This window comes from Homarus americanus, unplaced genomic scaffold (genome assembly GCF_018991925.1).
Source record: "Homarus americanus isolate GMGI-L3 unplaced genomic scaffold, GMGI_Hamer_2.0 scaffold25827, whole genome shotgun sequence".
In the NCBI taxonomy this organism is placed as follows: Eukaryota; Metazoa; Arthropoda; class Malacostraca; order Decapoda; family Nephropidae; genus Homarus; species Homarus americanus.
In genome coordinates this window covers 9,075,129-9,101,452 of record NW_024738300.1, presented here as the reverse complement: position 1 = coordinate 9,101,452, position 26,324 = coordinate 9,075,129, and the positions used below count along the sequence as shown (strand labels likewise).

Here is a 26,324-nt window from a genome sequence, read left to right as displayed (position 1 = left end):
GTTTTTTCAGGAATCGGAGTCGGTGGAAGATATGAACGTGAGACTCAAGACAGAGATCCAGAGGCTGACATCTGAAAAGATGAACTTGGAGAAGCTGCTCGGCGACCCTAAACACCGTGCGTCTTGCCGCCATACCCCACGCTGTTCTAAGGCCCTGAGGCCACCGCTCGTTATTGTTACACCGGCAGACTCACCCGACACCACCTCTTGCTCTTCCTCCTCCCCAACTTCCTCTACCTCCTCCTCATCCTCGGGCAGCCCCACCTCCCCGCCTTTGATCAGCCCCAACAGCTACAAGGCCCTGCCCGAGACCACTATCCAATCCGTGCTACACACCCAAGTTTCCTCACCCATGACGTCTCCACCAGGCACCATCTCCTCGCAGTGTGCCACTTCCTGTGCCTCATCGTCTTCATCACAATTCTTGGCACCAAAATATAGCCCATCTCAGAATATGAGTCAAAGGCACCATCCGTACCTATTCCCAGGTCGCTCCCAGCAGTCGTCGGCTGCCATGGGGGAGAAACAACACTATGGAAATCCACCCTCCCCCACTGGCCCCCACACCAAGCCTGCGTACAATTACTCATGCTTGGGAACGCCCAGGACACACGAATTTATTCCACCAAATCCACCGTCACAAAAATCAGTATTTACGACGAAGTCACGCAATGCCAGTTTAGTGCGGTATAGTCCATACAGTGGACGCTCCCCACCCATACCGTCCCCACTGGCCACCCATGCCCATCCTCAGCCAGGGGCACTGCCCTGTGGGGACACCTACGTTCAGTCAAACAATAACAATGGGTGTGGGCGTGAGGATCAACAGACCTTCGTGACAGACATGCACACCAATCAGTTTTTCCCGCCGTGCTCCTACAGCAGCATGTGACCCACGGCTGGGGGTGTCTAACCCCAGCTCACTGACAAGTTTGGTTTTAGAGTCACATGTTTCCCCACGTGAATGACATGCCGTTTGAGATGGGCTCCTTGTATATGTTGTAAATGATCACAATTTGATTTGGTCGGCTGCTCCCCAGGAGGGTCGACCATGCCACACAGTCTCTGGGACTGCTGCACAAGTTTGCTTTAATTGTGGCCCGTCATTTTTGGGTGAAGTTTACACATGTTCGCTTGCCTTGTATTTTTGCAAATGGATAAGTTTTGTTGTTGCATGTTGTTATATCATATTAGACCTCGTATTTGATGACATTGAACATTTAGCCAAGAGGCAGGATTGCGCCATAACTGTTAATAATGTGTTATTGTTGCCCTGTTCTTGCTAGTGCTGGGTTTATTTGTGTGTTTGTGTGTGTGAGTGAGAGCTCCAGAGCCTGGTCACTTAGGATTAGCACCTCTCATAAGACATATCCGTTATATTTCCCAAGTGTCTTGTAATACGTGATCCATACATATATATTTTTATTAGCTTTATTTTCATAAGTGAAATGTTGGCAAATATAACATGATGCTAAACGATTTAGGTACAAAACTCCACAACATTCCTCTCTCCCTGTATCATGGTGAAGGACATATTAGAGCATGACCACACCAGGATACCCTGTGGCCCCCAACCACCAGCAGGTCTGTAGTGCCACACAATCTGGGCCACACTCCTGCTGTGCTGGCCATGCTCACATAGCAGCTGCACTCACCTCCCACCACCAGCCTGTGATGTGCAGTACTGTGCTGCTACTCAGCATCAGTATTCCACCAGCTGCTACCTGATTTTGGACTAGTGTGACCTCATTATCAAGGTTGCACAGTATTGTAGACTGTATCCCATTGCAGACAATGTTCGTGCCATGTCTGTGTGTATCGCACCCTTCGTGTTTGTGAAGGTGTTTGTATACTGTATCCCCCTCCCCTTGTGTATCGCCAGTTACTAGGCGTCGGCCGCTGGTGTCCCAGGCGGAGAGCTTGGGAAGGCCTGGTGCCCGTCCGACGTCATTAGTAATTGTCAGGTGAAGGGCTGCCGAGGGCCAGGTGTCCTGGCTGCTCCCATACCTGAGCTGCTCCCTACCCTTACCAGCCCCCAAGTTCCGAACAGCTGGCTGTTAGGGAATCTAATTGTCCTCTGTTGTGTGTCTTGCGTAGGCTTTAAGCTGCTCAGATCCCTCTTGCTACATGGTCGCATTGTCTAAAAGACATTGTTTCTCAACTAGTGACTGCAGGCATCCTGCCAGCCTGAATTATACATGATTATAGTCATCTGGGTTTTTTACCGGACAATATATAATTTTTACGAGGTCTAGGACCATACAGGTATTTAGACTCAACAGTTGAGTTATGCATTGCCAATATTATGATCACATCCTGAGGCTTATACCGGTACCTACAACCAACTTCCTATTGTGTCATAGATCTTGTTACCAACCTCTTCTTGCTGGAACCAACTTCCTTCCCTATCCATTGCAGCAATCTTTTAATCCTAACAGCAAACCCAGTCAATTACTGCCAAGCAACTGGCTGTAATGACCACCTTGCTCTCCCCATAACCATGGCCTCCTCCAGCACAGCAAAGGAGGAGGGGAGAGGAGAAAGAATGGCAGAGGAAATGGTGTCGGGCACAGTACAAGTGGTCTGCTGCCCTAGCCGTCACGACCCTACTGTCGCAGCTGTCTGCACTTGATATTTCCAAGCCGTCCGGCTCACCTGCAATTAGCAGCTCAGAGCCATGTTTACAATCTCATTATATCAATCACCCAAAGGAATGCCCAAGAAGTTAACTAGGTAAGATACATTAGTTGTGAAATTGATAATAGTACAGTAGTAGCTAATGACAGTAAGTTTGATTTTCTTAATACATAATACTTTTACTTCACCTCATACCCTAATGAGCTTAATGATTTATCATCAACAAATTACATAAGTGCTTTGAACATTTTGACTAACAAGATGCACTAGATGAAACTTAACATTATATATTCTCTCCTGTACAGGAATGGACGGCCGCGGTGGGTGAGGCAAAGCTCGTTAAATATAGGTCACTCACTCACACTTGGCAATACTGCCGACGCTGCCCCACACTACCGCCACACTCGATCACACGCAACTCGACGACTGTTTATAACGAATTTACGACGAAAACGACATCGCTGATCCGTTACCCCTCACCGCCGAGAGCACCAGCCACCGATCATGACGTGGTGGTGCCCAACGCCCTCCCCCCAGGAGCGGCGACATTCCAGGTGTGAGGGGACCACGAGGTCAGGATGACACTGACTCACACCAACTATGTCTTCTACCTGCACATTGTTGCAGGAAAATTCACAAATTGAGATTTATATTATGTACATTATTATGCTGTTAAAAGCGCAAATGGGAATCTTTATTACATCGGCATCATTTAAGGTTGGTCATGTATATTAAAAAGACATTACCTAAGCATATACTATCAACTGCTAATGTGCTATCAGATATTTTTATAAAGCTGCTACATTGAAGACAAAGCAGAATATTAAATTTGCATTATTCTTATTTAAGTGTGTTATGATTTACCTTTAACATGATGAAAACATTGACACTTAGATATTATTGTGTCTCTCAACAGCAGTCTCTCTCATGGACATCTAAATGCTCTTTATTGTTGAGGCTAACATTGTGATACAGTACAGTAATTGTTTAAACGGTTTTCTCTAGTTGTATGATAGTTGCTGAGAGACCTGGATGATATAGCATTGGGTAAGGCTAGTTACAAGCTGCATACACGAGGGATACAAAAAATAGGGTTACCGGTACTTAACTTAGTCAGATATGTTTCATTTTTATACAAAAATGTCCTTATCCCGTAAATTTTTAGAAGTACTCTACTGTATGATTTACATACAGGCAAAACCCTGATTGATAAATAACTATTATGAAACTGTCTGCAGGTGAATGTCTCTTGTCTAAAACTAAAATTATTAAAATAGAATAAGAGAAATTCAGTGAAACTAGAATTACAATACTGTACTATATAATACCTGTATAAGTACTATAGTTACATAAAGTGATATTAATTCAGTACTGTATACAGTATAATGATTGTTAATATGCATGTTACCACAAGGGGATGAGGATGAGAGCTTAAAACCACACACGTCCTAAGCACTGGGTAGACACGTGCAAAATATATTTATACTTGTGGTTGAATTTACCGGGTAGTTATAGATCAAAGAACTTGACATGCAAAATTAGCATATGATTTTATTTAGTTATTGATAATTATATTATACAAAGTACTGTAATTATATATTTTTTGTATTTAATATGATGAAAATAGCTAGACTGTAGTAAGTACTCTTGGTTATTTGCAGGATTTATATTTTAGTTGACACCCCCATCACCTTAACCTCATTAGCACCCATCCCTTCCCATCACATCTATCAGCTTTCACACACACACACACACACACCCTGCTGATTTGCGGACAGATCTGCCATTTTACATTAATTCAGGATCCAGCCGACATACACCAAGAGGTCACATTTGCATGGCTTTCTCAGCATTCTGGAGGTGATTAGCTAGGGCAACAGCTGCTATTTGTCAACCACCTAAGGGATAATAATTGACAGTACCTCAGTAGCTTTGCTCTACTAGTCTTCTACAGAGTGACTGATACCCTCCCTCCTCCTTTAGGGTCATACATAGTCAGCTAGAAGACTGAATGAATCCAAGTCGGCCAATTGGTCCTGGAATCACGATGGATGTATCTGGTCAAGTGTGTATAATGACTGTGAACATATGGTCTAATTAGACTTCTTGCCCCTAGAGGGCAACATTTGCATCTTATCCCCACTCAGGGAGGTACTACCACCTGGGAAGATAATGGAAGCACACCGTGTTGTCTAATGGTAGCCTCTGCTGCTATATGGCATCACGAAAATTTTGACCAAGTACCACGTTGCTAATCTGTCTTCCTGCCTCATTTACACACAATTGCAGGGTCTTAATTGTTTCTCTTACTTGTTAACAATACACAAAGTGAAATTAGTTCTAATGGTTTTGAACCTAAGAAATGTTGATGAAAAGTCAAGTAGGATGAAAGATTGAAACTTACCATTCAGAAGTAGTTGGATGAACAATTGATGAAAAAAGACACTAAAATTTGATTAATTGGGGGCTGAAAAAGTAGTATTGTATACAGATAGGAAGAAACAGGATGTGGAAAGACAGGAACAGTATGATGGAATGAAGGTCAACAAGACACCTATAGAAAAAAAAGTTAGAAGACATATGTGCCAATAGATACTGCACTGACTAATGGGAAGAAAGAACAATTTAAAGTGTTAAATGAGATGGTAAGATTAAATAAAAGAAAAATTAAGAGGATTTTGACAAGAGAAATGTTTAATAAACATTGTTAAACGTTTTTAGAAACATAAAAGAATTTAAAATGGAGGTACAAGGAAGATTTGTCAGGTACAGAGTGAGGTATGTTTGTGTGTGTGTGTGTGTGGGGGGAGGGAGAGTTTGGTACAGTACAGAGGAACATGTGGTACAGAGTGCATGGGTGTGTGTGTGTGGTGGATGTGTGGCAGTGTGTGAGTAGGTGTGGTTGATTTGTAGTAGTGTGTGTGTGTGTGGTGGATTTATGGTACAGTGTGTGTGGGTGGTGGATGTGTGGCAGTGTGTGTGTGTATAAGTGTGGTGGATTTGTGATAGTGTGTGTGGTGGATTTGTAGTAGTGTGTGTGTGTGTGTGTGTGGATTTATGGTACATTGTGTGTGTGTGTGTGTGTGTGGATTTATGATACAGTGTGTGTGTGTGTGGTGGATTTATGGCACAGTGTGTGTGTGTGTGGTGGATTTATGGTACAGTGTGTGTGGGTGTGGTGGATTTATGGTACAGTGTGTGTGTGTGTGGTGGATTTATGATGGATTTGTGGTGTGTGTGTGGTGGATTTATGATACAGTGTGTGTGTGTGGTGGATTTATGGTACAGTGTGTGTGTGTGTGTGGATTTGATGGTACAGCAGTGTGTGTGGGTGGTGGATTTATGGTACAGTGTGTGTGTGTGTTTATGGTGTGTGTGTGTGTGTGGTGGATTTATGGTACAGTGTGTGTGTGTGTGTGGATTTATGGTACAGTGTGTGTGTGTGGTGGTGGATTTATGGTGTGTGTGTGGTGGTTATGGTACTGTGTGTGTGTGTGTGGTGGCTTTATGGTACAGTGTGTGTGTGTGGTGTGATTTATGGTACAGTGTGTGTGTGTGTACAGTGTGTGTGTGTGTGGTGGATTTATGGTACAGTGTGTGTGTGTGTGGTGTGATTTATGGCACAGTGTGTGTGTGTGTGTGTTTATGGTACATTGTGTGTGTGTGTGTGTGTGGTGTGTTATGGATGTGTGTGTGTGTGTGGTGGATGGTACAGTGTGTGTGTGTGGTGGATTTATGGTACAGTGTGTGTGGGTGGTGGATTTATGGTACAGTGTGTGTGGGTGGGCATGCATATACAATGACAAGGGGGAAGCTGTATGACTAGCCCTGCTGCCTTGGCACCACTCATTGGCACCCATCCAGCCTTGTCTCTCATCACCACCTCCATGCATGCATATACAATGACAAGGGGGAAGCTGTATGACTAGCCCTGCTGCCTTGGCACCACTCATTGGCACCCATCCAGCCTTGTCTCTCATCACCACCTCCATGCCTCTCACAACAACACCATCACCACCTCCATGCCTCTCACAACAACACCATCACCACCTCCATGCCTCTCACAACAACACCATCACCACCTCCATGCCTCTCACAACAACACCATCACCACCTCCATGCCTCTCACAACAACACCATCACCACCCACATCATCATCATCACAGTTTTACAGCCATTTTCCACTCTTGTGGATTAGCTGTGATTTCCTGATGGCAATTATTCATGCTGCCCAATCTTTTGCAGCCTCTCTCATCAGGTTCTTAACTCTAATGTAATTTCTTACAACTTTTCCCCATGTCATGTGGTTTTCCTCCCCTCCACATTTAGACTTGATGCACCTCTTGACTCAATTGATCTCATTCTCTCCACATGTTCATACCATCTCAGTCTACCTCTACACATAATCTCACTAATACTCCCAGAACCCAGCTGCCCTCTTAGCTCTGGACAGGGCTCCCCATCTTTCATTGTCATATTGCATATCCATCTTACTATTCATGTATCAGCTCATTCAAGCCTGCATATGTCATCCTCTTAACTGCACATGTTCACTGCCATTTCTCACACCAGTTACATATATTTTTCCTTTCACATGAAGAGAAGGTCCTCACATCATCAATAAGACAACAGTTCAGGAAGACAATAATTAATTAGACATTTACGATTATGACAAATTTGGTTGCTATACATTAAGCTAGAGTGATAGTTAAAATCCCTGATATGTACACCATCCAAAATATTTATCTATCTGTCCCAACCAAAATTTTCAAGTCTACCAGTACCCCATCAATCAATTGGAGGCTATCTTGTTTGAGGGTTAGTGATCATAGCCCCTTCACCAAATGTGTGTATACCTCCAGGACCCTAGTGTTTAGTTCCAGTCATTCATCCCTGTTTCTGTCTCCCCTGATCATCCCAAGGTATCCCCAGTTTTATTTATTTTTTTATCATGTCAGTTATTAACTTTTCGGGTGGGGGTTATATTATTTACTGTACTTTGTTATGACATTTATTATCCAGTGTTAGAGACCCATATCTCCATTTAACAAAGTTGGACAACACTTTATATCAATCTCATCTAAGATATACAGTAGAAAGCTACATATCGTAATTTATTACAAAAGGACACATGACAGTATTTACTGTATAAGGTGTATTAACCTGGATCTCCCGAAGATTAGACTCATAGTGCTAACCAAACCTAATCTAATCTAACCTAATCAACCCTAACCTCACCTAATCTTACCTAGACTAATTTAACCTAACCTAACCCCACGGTTAACATTAGGATAGTCACTCTTCAGGTGAAATAAACTGGGGTGTTTAATCTTCAGGTGAAATAAACTGGGGTGTTTAATCTTCAGGTGATCTAAACTCGGAAGAACATCTTGCTTACTATTCACACATGGTCAGAAATCAAGAAAGGGAGAGACCCAAACCCAACGACGCAGCTGATGACTGACTACAAAAGGAAGAAGCCACTGAGTAACAGAAGGAGGTGTCCTCCCAGGCTGAAGAAAATTGTGGAAATACTGTACAGCATTGAGAAACATGTTCTGGTGACATATAAACCAGAAGAGGGAGAGTCACACTTCTTTTGTGGCAAATTTATTATTTTCTAAAAAGGAAAGATGTGAATTACACGAAAGCTCTTGGGAACTTCGTGTTTTCTTTTTCCTTGTGGTTATCAGCATATATATATATATATATATATATATATATATATATATATATATATATATATATATATATATATATATATATATATATATATATATATATATATATATATATATATATATATATATATATATATATATACAGTATATATATATATATATATATATATATATTAATTTATTTATTTATATTACAGTATAGTCTTGTTCGTGGTCATTTCCCAACATTTATCGTGCCAGCCCATGACTGACACAGGTGGAGTATTTGAAAGCAGGTAAGAGATTGCACTTTTATTTCCACCGATTTTCTTCGTTCCTTAATATCTGTCTGTTCTTCGTATCGAAAATATATAAAGCATATATTCAAAACTTGGTAATTTTGTCAGTCTTTGTCCGTGTAAATACATTTGCAATGAATTGTTGGCGTGGGTAAACTGATTCAGGTACAGTACACTTCTTTACTTTTACTTTATTTATTCTCTTCGCCACTGATCGGCTTGTTAGTCGCTTGGATAGTTAGTTACAGTGGCGGCTCGTGAAAAATTAAATGGAGGGACTGCAAGCCTCACACAACAGTAGGTGACCTACCTCAGGTATGAGTTGTAGTTGATGTCCACTAATTCCCAGGGCATGGTAGTAGTGTTGGTGGTGATGGACCAGTATTAATTGACAATAAAGTCCGTGCGTCTGCTCTTCGATGTAGCAAAATTGTTTATTACTATTTCATTAAAATCCTTTATTTCTGTTATCATTTTATTTTCAATGGATATCACTGCTAAAGCAGACAGTCTGTCATTCTGATAAACACTGATGTTAAACTGGCGTGTATATTCTTTGTTCCTGCTTGTACTGTTCTGTTGAATGGATAAAACTGGTGTAGGTCTTCCTCTTGCTTTGATTTCAGTCTTTTCATTTAATGTCAGCTGGGAAAAGTTGATGTTTTGCAAATACTTCACTCGATTTTCCATCGTCAAAGGGTAATTAAAGAAAGCACGATTTAACCACACGGTCCACACGCAATGTAAACACGTTGTACGAGACTGAGCTGCTTCAAGTGCAGCTCGGCGGCGCAATTAATAACAGACATGAATCGTACAGCATTGACAGCAACTATGAAAGTAACTTAAATTTTGGTCTGATTTTAATGAAAATTCACTTAGCAACGTATTGAAAATAATTAAATAACATATAAAATGATATATTTGTTGGTAGTGTATTATTCAGCTGTCTCTCTAAAGGAATCATACGCCTGGCAGTGAGTGTCTGGGGGGACTGGTTAGTTATGTCTCTCTTACTCATTGTTGGCAACTATCTACCTACTCCAGGCAACTATCTACCTACTCCAGGCAACTATCTACCTACTCCAGGCAACTATCTACCTACTCCAGTGTTGGTCAAGTCTGGTCTTAAATGAGGTCACACTCACTCAAGAGTTTACAGCTTGGTTACTTCAGTTGGAACAAGGATTTGTTTTGGTAATTATTGACCCGCTGGCGAAATTGAATGAAAACAATTATAAAAACGCCGGATTTTCATTATTATATTATAGTGGACACTGTTGTAGTTTGTAGAAAGATGTTAAAAAATTAATATTTTTAAAATAAACGCTACTTAACATTTGTGGTTATGAAGAACAGACCTAACCAACCAAACCTACCTAACTAACCTTACCTAATTTCCCCGGTATATTAAACAGAAAGAACTTGCTATGATATGGTGAAATTTGAGGCATTTTCTGGCGTGAGATGATACGGTCACACAGGCGCTATGCAGCCCGGCGGGTTAGTCCTATATATTAACCGTATTTTACAGTGGATGCTGTAGTAATTTAGGCGATGGGGTAAATATTCATTCATTGGCTGTCCTCGGGTTTTGATACAAGAATATTTTTCTGGTGTTTTATGGTGTGTTTTACTCGACTCCGAACTTCATTTTTTGTGCAAATTAGTGGTTTAAAAAAAATGGTGTTTTTATATTAGTGCACCATTCTATCTAACCTAACCTAGTCATCCCCCCTGATTAGGTTTGGTTTGGTTGGTTTTGGGTGATTTACTATTTTTTTTTTCCATGGGAAATGCTTTGGGTTTTTTTAAGATGCAAGTCATCCCTGATCAAAAACGGCTATTTTCAATAAAAAACGAAGGTGAGATTTGAACAAAATACATCCAAATGCATCAGAAACCAAACATCTAGATCCCTAACTTTCACTAAATTAACCTACCTTAACCTAACCCCTGCGGGAGGCCCTAACCCCTGCAGTGTGAAACGCCTCACGGCTCCAGACAGCTCGCGGTGAGACAAGAAATAGCTGGTGTAGAATTAAGTAAGTGCTTTTATGCGATTTGAAGATGTGCTAAACCGAATAATAGCCCATATTTCTAATACCCATATAAAGAATGGTGCACTGCTATAAATGAACATTTTCATTTGTAACAGAAATCGCTAATTTGTACAAAAATGGCGGTCAGGTTTGAGTGAAACACCATAAAACACACAAAAAAAAACTAACCTAACCTACAATATATACTGTACAACCTAATTCAGCCATTTTTGCCCCCCAGGCCCTGTTGTGGGTCGTTTGACCTATGTCCTGGTGGGCTAATTCCCGTAAAAAAAAGAACATTTTATTTGGAGCTTAACTGCTACTGTGGTAGAGGATACAGCTGGGTGATCTGGAGAAGGAAGTGGTGGAGGATGGTAATTTATGTCTTTTCTTAAAAGTAAAAAAATTCCACACTTACTGTAGGTCACAGTCTTCATGTTGGTAGGACTTTGTGATCTTGTAATATTTAGATTGCTTCACTGTCGTTCTCATAAACTTGCTGAATAACAGCTAGATAAGGGAGACAGCACTTATCACATGCCATTACAAAAGCCTTCAAAATTCGAAATTGCACGGTGGAAGGGCTGCTTCAAAATGATTGGCCAGCCAAGTCACATGACACGATACTTGAAGGTTACCATGTCGCGAAGAGGAGGAGGAGAGAAGTGACTTTGGCAACATGGTGGGTACAGAAATTTACGCCTAGAAATTTGTAAGATACCCCATTAATATTGATTTGCACAAGAAATTATATGCAGTCATATATTTGGTTTTTTATAGTCTTTGTGTCTGTAATATTGAAAATTGGGAACCTATGGACAGCCAATGGACGAATATTAACAGGTTAATGTGTTAAAAAGTGGTTATTTCTAAATTAAACCTAACCTTAGTTGAAAAGAAAATAAGCATTGTTAAAAGACCTCATCTACCTAACCCCAAAAAAAAAACCTAACCTTACCGGTTTATTATTGTTTCGGCCATGCAGCTGTAGTAGGCAATTGTTTATTGTAGTAGGCCCATAAGAAAAACAGAATTCATCATAGGCTTTATTCTACAATAATTCAAGCATCTTGCAAAAAAATCAAGAGGAACAAATACTAAATCATTTTCCAAAGAATTGATTATCACATCAGAACTCACTGATGAAAATATAGGAAATAAACATCAAAACAAATAATGCGTGGGGAGGTTGGTGCAATGTCAGATGTTTGGATGATACCGAGTAATAAATTCGAAATGACAACATTGTAGTGTTTGTTGTTTTGATTTTTATCCTTTTAGCCTATCCGTTGCTCATAAATTAATTGTTAGTGGGCAGGTCATGAAAGAAAAGGGAAATAGCCGAGTAAAAACACTGCGAACACTGATCGTATGGCAGTAATTTTGGTATTATTGCTTTTAATTGCCCGACAACTCTTGGCTTTTTAACATTCAGGGGGTCCCCGACTTACGAATGTCCAACTTTCGAACGCCCGCTGATACGTACAGGGTTAAACTAGAAATTTACAGTATTTTCTTTACCTGATGGTTTATTTTTTACCTTCATTTAGTTTTTTTGTCATTCTATTTCGTCTTTTGTCTTAAATTAAGTGATTTTTGATGTATATAACAGGGTTGGAAAAAACCATGATTTTTTTTTAAATAAAAAAAATCGATTTATTTGATTTAAATCGGATTTTTTTTATTTAAATCGATTTTTTTTTTACTAATTGCATTAAAATAGTATTTTTAAACCATAAAAACAGTATTTTTCAACCAAAGCTTATTCAGGATAATAAACAGAAAATTGGCATAAAGATATTTATGCAGTAGATGTACCAATGGAATTTAACACAATAATTTTCTTTTTGTACAAATCCAAACGTAATAATGAAATTTAACATAAATGCTCTTATAGGATTACAGTGTTTCAAAAATTAATAACTTAACTTCTTCAAGTCAACAGAATAATATTCTCATTTTGTAAAAAAAATAATACTGGTAACAAGTTTATTTTCTTACATTTGTAGGATTATAGTGTATTAAGAATTACCGGTAATAACTTCAAGTCAACACAATATTCTCATTCTGTAAACAACAAAGATAGGTCAAAACATTTAAATTAGCTTAATTGAACATTGAAATGCTTATGTACTGTGACAAGCTGAGATGCCTTTTCCTGTCCTAGGTGATTTCTTACCTTTGAGTGTACAAATCCATATGTGGAAAAAATTCTCTCAACCCCTGCTGATGATGCAACAGCTGTAAATAATTGCCTAGGAACATCCATTACATTTTCTGTCATATCATTGGCAAAATACTGCCATCAAGCAAGGGGTGAGAGAGATTTTACAACATCTTTACCAAAATAGACCTCTTTAAATGGTGCACTTCTTCCATGGAAGGACATTAATGTTGAAAGGAAATGTGGAAGAGACTCGCACACATACTGTTCTTTAATGTCTCGCTGCTCAGGAGTCGGATGTCTGCCCTGATACCTTGGATCTATCACATTAGCTAGAAAATGGGCAGGTGTCAATGCTACTTTAATTCTTTTTTTCAAAATTATCCATATCCTTCTTATCTGTTAAATACTCCTTAATATCAGTTTTCAGTTTTACCCAGATTTCTACAGCATCACTTAATAGGGTATGTTCTCTCTGGACACAGTCCAATGCCACAGCAATAGGCTTAAGTCTCTCTAAATAGTCTTCTGGAGTTCTTTTTAATGTCTTATCATTAACTTTCCTTTCAATTTTCTTATCAATGTCTTCAATATTTTCTTTGCACACTTTGACAAGGGTCTCCCAGTTCTTTAAATAAGATTCAATAGAATCTGTCACTGTGTTCCATCGTGTCTCTGATGGCATTACTAGCATTGTTCCTCCTGCTCTTCTATACAAAGATCCTGGGATGTGATGATTTCTGAAGTACTTAATGATTTCAGTAATGTGCTCCTTAATGTTCTTGATTTGCAGGTCTTGTGAAAGCAAATTTAACAGGTGTGCAGAGCAACCATATGTTATAATGGATTTATCTTGTCCGAATTCACTTCTCATTTTTGCCATATTAGCAGCATTATCTGTTACACAGCTTCTTTCTGTGCATCCAAATTTGTCTTCACACTTTTTTGTAGCACATTCAGCTAATTTCAACATATATTCAGCTGTGTGTCTTGATTCTGTGTCTATAGAGTCAACAATATAAATACTGTTGTCTGCTGTTAAAGTTATACATACTATGGGCTCATTATGGACATTACTCCATCCATCCATGGCCAAGTTCCTCTGAATAATTCTTAATCACTGAATCGTAGGCTTGATCCAAAAGAAACCCTCCAATTTGATGTCTATTAGGTGGAACATATCCTGGTCCTAGCATTTTAATCATCTTGATGTTATTAGACTGCTGTCATGAGGTTGACTTAAATTATTCTGCCTGTGATACTGGGTATCCCTAGTTCTTTCTTCATATTAAGTGCTATAGTGCACATGAGATATTTAGATCTTTCCTAATATTAAGTGATTGGGTGATCATGGGATGGCCTAAGATCATTCTAGGGCTTTCTTTTGTATTTTTTTCAAAGTTTTTCAATGCCTTTCCTTTACCCTATTTACCTAATGGCCACCCAAACTAAAGGTAAAAAAAAAAGTGAGACTGCTCGTATGTAAGTGCGCACATGTGAAAATATATCGTCATTACTGTACATAAGAATTTGAAAGCAACACTTATTTACTGCTCATATATATTGAAGGGTTAAATGTTGTACTCTGTATAGACAAGCAGAGAGAGAGAGCAGCCGAACTGCCGGATGTAAACAAACCTTAATTTCCCGCAGCTTTTTTATTTTTTTATTAAGGGGATTAGCCCACCCGGGAATAGGTCACTGACCCACATTAGGGCCTGAGGGGCAAAAATTTAATACTCATGTAATAATAATAATAATAATTCAGATAAGTAAAAGAAAAAAAAAACTGCCTATCTATCTATTGGACAACCTAAAATCGTTCCGGACCACAGAATGCCGGACTAGAGGGGTACAACCTGTATCAACATATAAGGGTGGACTTAACTATTTAATAATTAAAACACACAACACCTGCATGACGCACGGCAGTACTCCCACAGCACACGGCAGTACTCCCACAGCACACGGCAGTACTCCCACAGCACACGGCAGGACTCCGACAGCACACGGCAGTACTCTCACAGCACAAGTCTCACTACAAGACTCCCACAGCACAATGCTCACAGCAGGACTCCCACCGCACACGGCACGAATCCCACGACGCACAATGCTCACTGCAGGACTTCCACAGCTCACGGCAGGACTCCCACAGCTCACGGCAGGACTCCCACAGCACAAGTCTCACTGCTGGAACAGTCAGTGGATACACACACATTTCCCGTTACCATATTACTGTACTTACCATCTTATCTTTCCAAATTTTGAGGACAATGAGACGAATATCAATTACAACTTTATATATTTTGAAATATAATGATTTACACATAATCCAATATATGTTTATATTTATTCATATAGACTAATATCTTACATATTCATTCACCCTCCCTTCCAATATATATATAGGTAGGCCTGTTTGGTCATATCTTTATCTTAACAATTGTGAATGCAGTAAATAGTCAGATTTGATCTCTTACCAATTTCCATACAATACAGAAATTAAACAATAATATTTACTTAGTACAAAAAACCATGACAATAAAACCTTGTACTGTATTAACAAAACATTCCAAAATGCATCCTGTTATTACTTATCGCTATAGATAAATTCATGACAGGTTAAACAATTACGTACAATATTGTAAATCTGATTAACCAGTTTTGACATTCATTATGGTTTATGACATATCAGACAATCTAAATTAAGTTTCTTACGTTAGTTTATTTTATGGTATTTTAACCAACTTCAATTAAGTTTATAATTCAATTAACCTTAAAGAACACATAATTTTAAGTTAAATAAGGTATAACGTTAATTTTGGTTTACTGTTCATCATGAGTTTGATTTATGGTACTGTACTAGACTATCAAATAACATTCAGCAGCTTTGTTCTGCCTGCAATTTTTTCCCAGAACCTTTCTTTAGGATTTGATTTTTTCATTTTTGGTTTCACTTGCTAAAAAACATATACTGTAGTGATAAAATTCACAATCTTCATATGGGAGTCACTCTTAGCAAGTTCTGTTTCACAATTTGGATGCCAAAGAACATTCAACATGGTGTTGATTAGTGAAAAATTATGAGTATTACTGTTATCTTTATTTCCTGCTAGTATAGTATGTGGTCTTGAAACACCCCAATGGAATCTAATCCATGGAAACTGATAAGGCAAGATTAGTTACCTCTGATATACTGCACCTTAAAAAAAAAATACAAGAGCCAGGTATGCTATGGACTGTGTATGAAATAACCTTTTCACGTACGAAGGCTATTCAGTCATAGGCAGGTACAGTGAACAGCCATGGGTGATAATAAAAGCCAAATCTAAAATAGGATACATTAGGTTACATATCAGGGTTTAACAAAAACATTACCACATTTGGGTCGTTGCCATAGCCTTAACAAACTACCAACACAACCAGCGTAATCGTCTATGTATTTTCTTCTCACTTAACTGATGAATAAATTAAGATTACCCTGAATAAATATTTATCACATCCACTTATCCTAAAATTAAATAACCAATGGCATTTCTTACTGGGGTACTTCCAAACTGAGCTCAATTTTTTTTTTTTTTTTCCAAATGCATGGTTACAGAAAGTTGTGCCCTCAGTTCCAGCCACAACCAAAACAAACATGATGGTTTCAGGTGCGTGGGTGAGACTGCGTTTGACTGATACATCGTCATAGTGGGGAATGACCCATGTTTCAATGATCCACTGTTTCGAAGGTCAGGTTATCGCAGGTTAAGTTAGGTCACTGAACTTTCAAAAGATGTAGCCACAACCAGCATAGTGTCACAAAAATTCAATGCCAGCTAAGAGAAATGTATGTACCAAAAATGCTGTTGTAGATTATGGCAGCTCCAAAATGACCCCAACATGATATGCCTTTATTGTCAAATGCAATACAGTATATCTACATAAACACAGGTCTTTCGAAGAGATATAAGAAGCCAAGCCTCGTGTATTTAAGGGTGGGTGTTTGTTTGTGGGTCATGTACCAAGGCGAAGAACAATGACAAGCATAATGCCAAGTTATATTTTCATGTGTTTTAGGGAGGTTACATCGTGCCTATTTTGACAATGTTCATGACATGAGCTCAAAGGGAATTTAGCTTATTTAAAACACCAGGAAGGGAGTACAGTACAGTAGAACATCGAGATATGTTCCAAGAGAGGTCGCTTTAAACCGAATTCGCACTAAATCGAAGTGTTGTTACAATGGAATAATTTAGTTTGGTACTTGAGATAAACACAAAATACTAAAAAGACTGAGTGTCAACCCAGATGCACCTCAGCCCATCTCATAGAATAAACAAAACACTGTTTTTTGTAGTATTATCTTAAAACAAACACTCATAAATCAACACAGCTAAAATTAAGGGATGCAAAATGGTCTGTTTACTGGCTGGGAAGATTGGGGGGAGGGAGGTGAGGTGATATGTTTGACAGTTGATGCCAAGGTCTAGTCACTAGTGCTTATTTATTTATCTGTCCTTAAGAGTGACTTAAGTTTTTCTTTTATAAAATGTCACTGAACTGATATGGGAGAATATAATTTACATTGCTGGAATTCTTATAAGATTGTGATTAATTTGAATATAATCATGCTATAGCTCGTATTAGACATACAAAGAGCAAAGTTTTTATCTCTTTTGCAAAATACAGTATATGACATTCAAATTATCGCCGTCTTGCAAGGATTCCAGCAATACAAATTATATTCTCTTAACTTTAGTCTGTGACATTATATGAGATAAAAACTTGAAGCCTAAAACACCAAACCCTGGCTGGAAAGATGGGGGGAGGAAGTGACAGTGACATGTTTGACAGTTGTCAAAGGTCTAGCGAAGTATTTATTTGTTTATTTATGTCCTTTAGCTTGAGTTTATGTATTTTGCTTATAAAATGTCACAGAAGTGACCAGGGAGAATATAATTTACATTGCTGGAATTCTTATAAGATAGTGATCAATTTGAATATAAACATGCTATAGTTTGCACTAGACAAAAATTTTAATAATCATTTAGTACGTTATTTTGAGTACATGTACAATACAGCTTTACCCTTAGGACAGTGGGCATGCTCAGAGGAACATTAGGCAAAAATTTTAAAATATGATGCGCCAGATTGACTCGTGCAAAATAGGAAAGATTTGCTTTAAATTAAAACATTGTCCTTAATTGTGGGTGTTGCTTTAAATCAATAATCTTAAATTGAATCGCATTAAATCGACGTTCTACAGTATCTAGAATGTTGCTATAGGTAGGTTTAGTTACACCATTTTAGGGAGAGAACATCACCTATACCAAACATGATCAAGGAAGTTACAATAGAAGACTTAAGAACAGTACGTTGATAAATATAACCTGGGAAGATGCTACACACATGCATTTTTTTTTCTTATTTATACAATTTTCTCATTTTCATCAGTAGGGGCAAAGTAATCTGCCCAGCCAGTCTTAAGCATCTTCTTAGGCAAATGTAGCTAGCCTATACATCAATAAATACATTATACGGGGCTCTTTAATGTGGGAATAATGTCCGACGTGACTTGTGTAATAGTATTGTATACAATAAAGATGAATCTGAAAAATGCATATTATCATTAATTATTAACACTGACATTTACAATGAGGATTACCTACAAAAACACCATACACAAATAACCGGCATTATTGTGTCAGGTAAATACATAGTCTTTCTTGATAGAAACCATTCTAATGTATTCTAAAGTTTTCATTTCTTCGCCACAATATCTTGTTAAACAGTTGGAAACATTGAAGCTATACCTGTACTTAGTAACTTCGTAGATAAACATTAAAAGATAATAAGCTTCAAAATTATGCTTAATATTCTTTACTTCTCCAGTGTAATTTACACCCATTTCTATGCAACATTTTATTTTTTTTTTTTTAGATACTGAAGCCAAATTTACATTTCCCTGGCAATGTAATACATACAATAATGGGTTCAAAAGCAAAGACGCTTCAGCGTGTTTGAAATGAAGAGGTAGTCTAGTGGTCACTACTTCTACACATACTGTACAAGTACTTTACCGGTGAACGAGGTCAACATCTCGGTATTGTTTCTCCTTTATACTGTACAAACTAAAATCTAGTCAAGTTTAAACAAATATTTATGTTTTCTATTTATCAATATCAACAATGTATCAATTTCAATGGAGTGTAAGCTATACAGTATAAAGGACCTTTCAATCAAGTACCACACATCGATTACCATGAGTCACCAGTGGGTCAAAAGCTGTAGTGTAGTGTTGTTTTGTGATAACATCAAATTAATTGGTTGAGGAGGATTAGTACATGCATTACAAAAAGGGACTTTTCATGTTTATGATATGTAATGTGGACATAAAAGAATGACATACTATACAGTACTTACATTTCTATTCCATTTCACAGCAGTGTCAGTAACCAGCTATAGCAACCCATCTCGACTGTGTCACCACCAGCCTGACGTCAAAAGCTACACCCATGACTTGGAGTCGCCGCCTATATTCAGGTGGATGACTGGACCATAGATGAAGCAAAAAAGGGGTGATCGTCTGACCATCCCTACCCAGCATGGCATCTACCTTGCTACTTAAGAGTAGCAAACTTTTAGTTCACCACACAACCCCAGTGTTGTCACCATGTTGAAGTTCTTCTGGATGCAGCAGCATTATCGTCAGTCACCTGTGCAGCCTTGTTATCACTTGGGCGAATATGCAGAAGAAACTGAGCTACCCTTGTTCTTGACCATCTGGTTCCTCTGATCTGGGTGGCTGTGTCCCGAGTGTTAGCAACAATTGAAAAGTTGAAATCCAGAGGAGAGCAAATACTCCTGTGAAGCAAGTGCTGATTACTAAATTATTATTCAGCATAAATTGCCTTTGTTCTGTGCATCCCTGCATGTTGCCGAGACTGCCTGGCAATTGCAGTGAAGGTGGCATAGTGAGGTGACTCGGGATTGCATGCCTATGACAGCTGGCAGGCATGATGTGGTTGTCTCTATGTGCTGTAACCTCGGGAAGCAGTTGCAAGAACTCAGGATGGATGGAGATATGACTCAAGAGACAACAGGGAGAATATTGTTTGTTATATTTTTTTCACCTTGTATGTAACTCTGTCAGGCACCAGATATTTTCTTTTTGTGATTTTCCTTTGCATCTTTGACAGGTTAAATTTCCTTGAAGACTACAACAGTGCGAGATAAACACTCGTTTGAAAATTTGCATTGACTTTGACATTGCTAAATTATAAATTGAGGAGGAACGGGGGTAACATAGTATATATAGACTGTGTAAGCGGCCTTCCAGTCACCATTAGTTTCGGGCATATATCAATTACTAGGAGTCACCACACCAGCTGGTTAAAAGTTCACCTTGGGTAATGTAGCATGCATGCCTTCCCTGGCTAGGTCATAAATATACTGGCTCTCGTCTTCCCAGTCATAAATTTGAGGCTTTCATTGATCAATGAAAGTTTTGCCTCCAAATCTCTGATGTGAACCAGACCAACCACCTATTCCAGCCTTTGTGAAGTACAATCAGCCATGGGAGAACTCCACCTCCCAAGTGGATGTGGTTTTAAATATCTAATTATTGATGAGAATTTAACATTGTAGAAAAATGTATGATTGGGAGGCACTGCAGTGGGCATACTTTGTCAGCTTATGGGTGGCATTTTGGCCATTTTAACCTGTTGGACAAGGGGAAAGTTGGATTTAAATTTTGGATTTTGGAATTCTTGGGACTTGGCAGCTAGAATTTGTTCTGAAAACTGAAATCAGTAATTATGACTAAGACCTCAGGCCTTGTCCCTTCATCTGTTTGTAAAACTTGGTGAATGGTGATTAATTATGTAAAGAATGTCTAATTTGTGCTCACTTAAGTTTAAAATAACAAATTCTCTCTCTCGTTCTATATAACTCCCTTCCTTACATGCAGCCAACAACAACCACGATATTACCGCCTTCTGGAAAGGGATCAAGCGACTGATGGGTTCCACTTCTAACGCGGTCCCTTACCTGCTCGACCAAAACAACTTGAAAATATTAGAGGAGGAAAACCAAGAACAAATACATTGGCGATATTTACGGAAGATCTTTACTATTAATGAACAGGGGAATGAGCGTTTCAACAGTTTGAGGAAGACATTTTAGTTCAGTTGCAGGACCATCAGCACCTGATGCAGCCGCTCACACAGACTGATTTCACTAGACTGGTGGACGACAGCTATCTGGCGGAGCACATAGTTCCTACAGATGTGTCAGCCATCATAAAAGTGATTTAAAAACAAGTCATCTGGGCAAAGTCATATTAACAAGAAGATCCTGGCCCAACTCCCTGACAACATTACCTTTTTTTTTTCATTTTCAAATTCGCCACTTATCGGCTTACTAGCCGTTTGGGCGCTCTATCCAGTGCTAGTATGGGAGGAAACCTGTGGCGTTTGGGCCAAGGCTCGAACCCTTGACATATTGGTGAGAGAAACTTGAACTCATATATGCAATGCCTGCCTCGCCTCTGGATACTTCTCCAAGATGTTCAAAATCGCCCTTATCCGCCTCATACCAAAACCAGGAAAGCCTCCAAACAAAGTCGAAAACTTTTGACTAATATCGCCACTGGAGGTACCAGCCAAAATCCTCAAGAAAATAGTAAACAAGCGGTTGAGGGTGTATCTGGAGGACGAAGACATGCGTAATCCCCGCCAGCTCGGCTTCTGCCAGTACCATGACATCCACCGCCACAGCCCAGGCCTACGAGCAGATCGCCATGACTGACTGCAGTGCAACATTGTGTGGCATGCGGGGCTACAGTATAAGACCATACAACTGGGGCTACCCGAAAACTTGACGCGCCTGCTGTGCAACTTCATTACAGACCACAGAGCCAAAATCAAGATGCAAGAACATTGTGGAGAAGAATTCTCACTCTCGAGCAGTGTGCCTCAGGGCTCGTGTGTCTCGCCAACCCTTTACATGCTCTACGCGGCTAACCTGCCACCCCCAATCGTCGACGAGTACGTCATGTATATATCAGTCGCGGTCTGACCACGTAAGGGGACAGACGTGTGCCCATAGGTGCTCCTGTCTTCCCTCTCGTCACACAAAGGCCTCCTCAGTCTCTACCTACCCCTTCGCCAGCAAGTGTTGCCAGAGATGGATGGACGGGGTCTACGTAAACGCCCCAGAAGAGGCGTCCCTTCTCTCATGGATACAAACATTTCTGATACGGATAGTCATAGTGCATCCCACACCCTGCAAGAGTCAAACCTCAGTGACAGTAACCGTAATGTTTCTATGGGAAACACTTGCCGGAGTAGCAATGCCAAGGGCAGCGAGCTTCCCCTCGCTACCCACCCCTCTGCCAATCAACCAAGTAAGCTGAATCTGCACTTCCCCGAGGACTCATTGAAAACCGTCAAGGAAAGGTTTAATTGGACAACAAAGTATTGTAGACAACACGGTATCACCATTCAATTCCGAAAAGGTAAGAACCGTAACTTTATCAAGTGACAGACTCCTGAGGTTTATGAAACACTTAGTACTGATGGATTTGACGGGGTTGTCTTCGTGCCTCCTGCTGACGCAACGGAATGTTGCCACATCCTAGTTCAGCAATTCCCCCTGTACGCTGAAGTCAAAGATGCTCGTAACGTTAATCCACGTATACTCTGTGTACATCGACACTACCTAGGGAAGACTCCACAAGCAGCTGTCATAGTTAAATGGAAGGGGGAGGGGGGGGGAGTGCCCAACCACTGTTGAGGCCCACCCAGACCTCCCTCCACTATGTGCAGAACCTTATCACCCCGAGCCTGCTACTCCCAGTCTCTACTCTGACGTTGTCAGGCCTTGTGCTCCCACCGGTGCCCCCCCACAGCCCCCCTCCGGTGACACGAAACAGATCATATCCCTCTTACACGAATTTACCAACCGTATTGAAAGACTCTTTGGTACACTCTGTACTGCTATCTCCAACATACACAGACTACCCCTGCCTCCAGCTGCTACCCAGTCACCCCCCGCTTCTGGTTTGACACAAGTTGGTAGCCCCTGTGTGCCCCTCTTGCTCACGACCTATTCCAACGCCGCCTGGCATCACTACTGGCGTCCACGCTACCAAGCTTGCCCCGGTCCATCCACCGCAAGCCGCACCTGGGGCCCATCCACTCCAATTCTCTATATCAATTGACCACCATGCGGACATGCTAGTGAATTACTTATCTACGCCAAGAAGGATGCCCCCTGCCAACCTCTCAATGTCCCCTTTGAAGCCGACCCTACCGACGTACACGCCAATACAATCACACTAAAAGGTATGTCCCTCAATATTGTCAATGCCTATGGCCTGGCACTTGACATTACTGTATTAGGGACCTGCCACGCTTTGCCATAAACAGATAAATTGTACCGGGAATTTTCTCCCCCACACACTCATCATTCTGTCACTTTATGTAACTTGCTGACAAAACCCATGACCCTTCGGGCTTTTATGCCCTTAATTCATGAGTCATAAAGGCAAGCATGAACTCTGCATGCTTCCCAGATGGGCGCTGTAAATGCTTCTGCGCTTCACCTTGCACAGGATGTAAGGGGGTGGCCAATAAAAGACCCCTCTGGGGCAATCTAAAAAAAATCTAATTTATGTCATGTATGCCGGCAATGTGATACAGATCGTCACCTGCCTAGGAAGGTCCATGGCAAGGATGGCGTGACTCACTGCTCGGGCAATAGAGGCTATCTCGGCGTATGAAAATAAATGGAAGATAAAAACAAACAATGAAATTCCAGGTCATACCCATAGCCAAATTCAAGCTGGCGCCATTGATAATCATCGACGAAGATATTGAGTACTCTAAACAAGGCAGGTTGCTCGGCCTCATCATCTCTTGGACGGGCATCATGTCCCATGTGGAGGACAGACTAAAGAAAGCCAAAGTCGCCACCGCCAAATTAAAATGTTTTTAACCGATGCCTGAGAAGATACAAGTCCACCTGTACAAGGCGCTGGTAAGGCCTGTGTTGGAGTACCCACATGTCCCACACAGGAAGACCAGACTACAACTACTACAGAGCTTCCAAAACAAGTGTCTGAGGTCAGCCAGTGGCCAAGTGCCACCCTACCAGGAGACAGTGGAAACCATCCACCTGAGAAATAAAACAAGAGGCCCTCAATGTCAGGTTCCATCGCTTAGGGAAGAATATTTGGGACAAGCTCTTGAATGACTCACAGATCAGGCCACCTACGCGGGGAAGACATCAACTGAGGGCGACCCCACACCTGGTGGCCCCGAAGTCTGCCCGCACTTCAACAACCCAACCCATCTATGTCCGTCACAACGATCCACCTTAGAGTACAACTTAGTTAATATAAGATCACATTTAACGAGTCACAATCTAGTGAATCCATAATGTAATACAGTAATACGATTTTAATAAACATGTAATTGTAAAATCAAACAAGTCATTACCAACCAAAGTAACCATTGTTAGCCAACAACTCTGTAATACTGTATGTAAAACAAGGGGTGTCGTCCGTTTAACTCATTAAACTTCTTTTTCAACCCCCCACGACAATGGTGATGATAATGGTAATAATAACAATAATAAATTTTCACTGGTCTGCATGATTTTTTTTATTGACTGTATTTCATCTTTTTCGAAATATATATAAAAAATAGTGATTCACTGTGTTTTTTATTCATCTCTATCACATCAGGTTCTGTGACGGTCTGTGACGTTGACTTTTCATTTTTTATATAACATAAGTAAATGCTAAAGTATAATACCAATTAAAATACTTACCTTATATTGACTTAAATGTTAAATCTAATATATTTTTCTTTATTTTCAGATTGTGAATATGTCTAGAGGCTGCAGAAATTCACCAGACATATTTTGCTATGTCTGCGGGCAATTCACCCCTTCAGATTCCCAGAGTAATATTACTCCATTGTTGAAGCGCTGCTATTTAGCTTATTTTGGCTGCAAATTGGGAGACCAGGACAAGCCATTTGCACCTCACAAAGCTTGCAAGAGTTGCATCAGTAAACTCCAAATGTGGTCGGTTGGAAAACTTAAATGTATGCCCTTTGGAGTACCAATGGTATGGCGGGAGCAGATGAATCATCATGATGACTGCTACTTTTGTATGACTAAAGTAGCTGGATTCAACAAGAAGACTAAAGATCACATAATATACCCAGATATTCCATCAGCAATAAGGCCTGTTTCACACTCTGATGATATTCCTGTACCTGTGCCACCTGACACATGGGAAATTTCATCAGAGGCTGATACTAGTGATACCAACGAGATGGAAGTAGACTATGAACCACCAACAAATGACGATCCCAAACTCTTCACCCAAGTTGAGCTCAATGACTTGGTTAGAGACCTTAACCTTCCAAAAGAAAGCGCACAGTTACTTGGCTCTAGACTGAAGGAACACAGGCTTCTAGCTCCTGGCACAACATTTTGAGGAAGCATTAGCTGGTGTCGAGGTGAATGCCTGGTTTTCCTTCAAACAGATTGTCCAAAACTTCTTGGGAAACAGCCGCTCTCCAGAATATGAAAAACTGATCCAAGACCTGATTTCAAGTTTCCAGCAACTTGGGTCTAGAATGAGTGTGAAGATGCACTTTTTGCATTCACATCTTGACTATTTTCCCAAGAATTGTGGGGACTACAGTGAGGAACAGGGAGAGCGGTTCCATCATGATATATGCACCATGGAAACTCAATACCAGGGCAAATGGAATGTCAGCATGATGGCGGATTACTGCTGGTCATTGAAACGTGATGGTCCCGATGCACAGCACAAGCGGAAATCAAAGCGGTCCTCCTTCCTTTGAATCAATATGTAGGCTAACTATTAGGAGCATATTTTTGTTTACATTCATTAGATTTTATGTTGATTATTCTGCTTCATTTCATGATAAACGTTATTAATTTCATGGTTATTTGGAATACATTAATAATTAATTATATATTATTATATTATATCATATTTAAAAATCATTAATTTGTATTTTATTAAAAATCCTTACGTGATAGAGCAAAATGGTGGAGATATTTAAAATCAGCAACCCAAGAGTATGTAAGATCACATCACAAAATAATATTAATAAAGAACCATAAAAAAATAAAAAAAAGATAAATACAGCTAGACCCCGACTTACGACGGGGTTAGGGACCCAAATCCAGGTCGTAAGTCCGACAAAAAAAAAAATTAAATAAAAAATCTACGATGAAATACAGTACAGTAAAAGTAATAAATAATGAGGAATGGATAGTGTGACTGAGCACTTACCTTTAATGTAGTCAGCTGAATGCACATGGGGGGCCCCCATAATTTTCAAATTATACATGGAGACTACATTAACTGGAAACGTTTCGGTATAAAAAATGCGTGTCATTTGGGGGAATTGGTCACAACTGTAGCGGTCGTAAGTCCAAGCAGTTGTAAGTCGGGGTCTAGCTGTAGTGAGAAACGATGTAGGTT

The 26,324-nt window shown here is 39.9% G+C and overlaps 2 protein-coding genes across 3 annotated transcripts in view; both read left to right on the top strand.

Moving 5' to 3' along the window:
- Positions 1-3,480, top strand: part of LOC121873828 (putative protein TPRXL) — a 53,675-nt gene extending 50,195 nt beyond the window's left edge. Inside the window, exons 5-6 of the mRNA XM_042377571.1 lie at positions 11-2,733; positions 2,943-3,480. Coding sequence (XP_042233505.1) covers positions 11-892 — 882 coding nt within the window. The 3' untranslated portion in view covers positions 893-2,733; positions 2,943-3,480. The remainder of the gene's footprint in view (positions 1-10; positions 2,734-2,942) is intronic.
- Positions 3,481-8,547: 5,067 nt separating this feature from the next.
- On the top strand, positions 8,548-25,840 carry LOC121873827. Of its 2 annotated transcripts, none has more exons than XM_042377569.1 (2): positions 8,548-8,593; positions 24,675-25,840. In XM_042377569.1, exon 2 carries the CDS (start codon positions 24,684-24,686, stop codon positions 25,299-25,301), a length of 618 nt encoding a protein of 205 aa, XP_042233503.1. In that variant the 5' UTR covers positions 8,548-8,593; positions 24,675-24,683; the 3' UTR covers positions 25,302-25,840. The 2 variants fall into 2 exon arrangements, with proteins under 2 accessions (XP_042233503.1, XP_042233504.1); XM_042377570.1 differs by lacking the exon at positions 8,548-8,593 and adding an exon at positions 9,589-9,793.
- Positions 25,841-26,324: the final 484 nt, after the last annotated feature.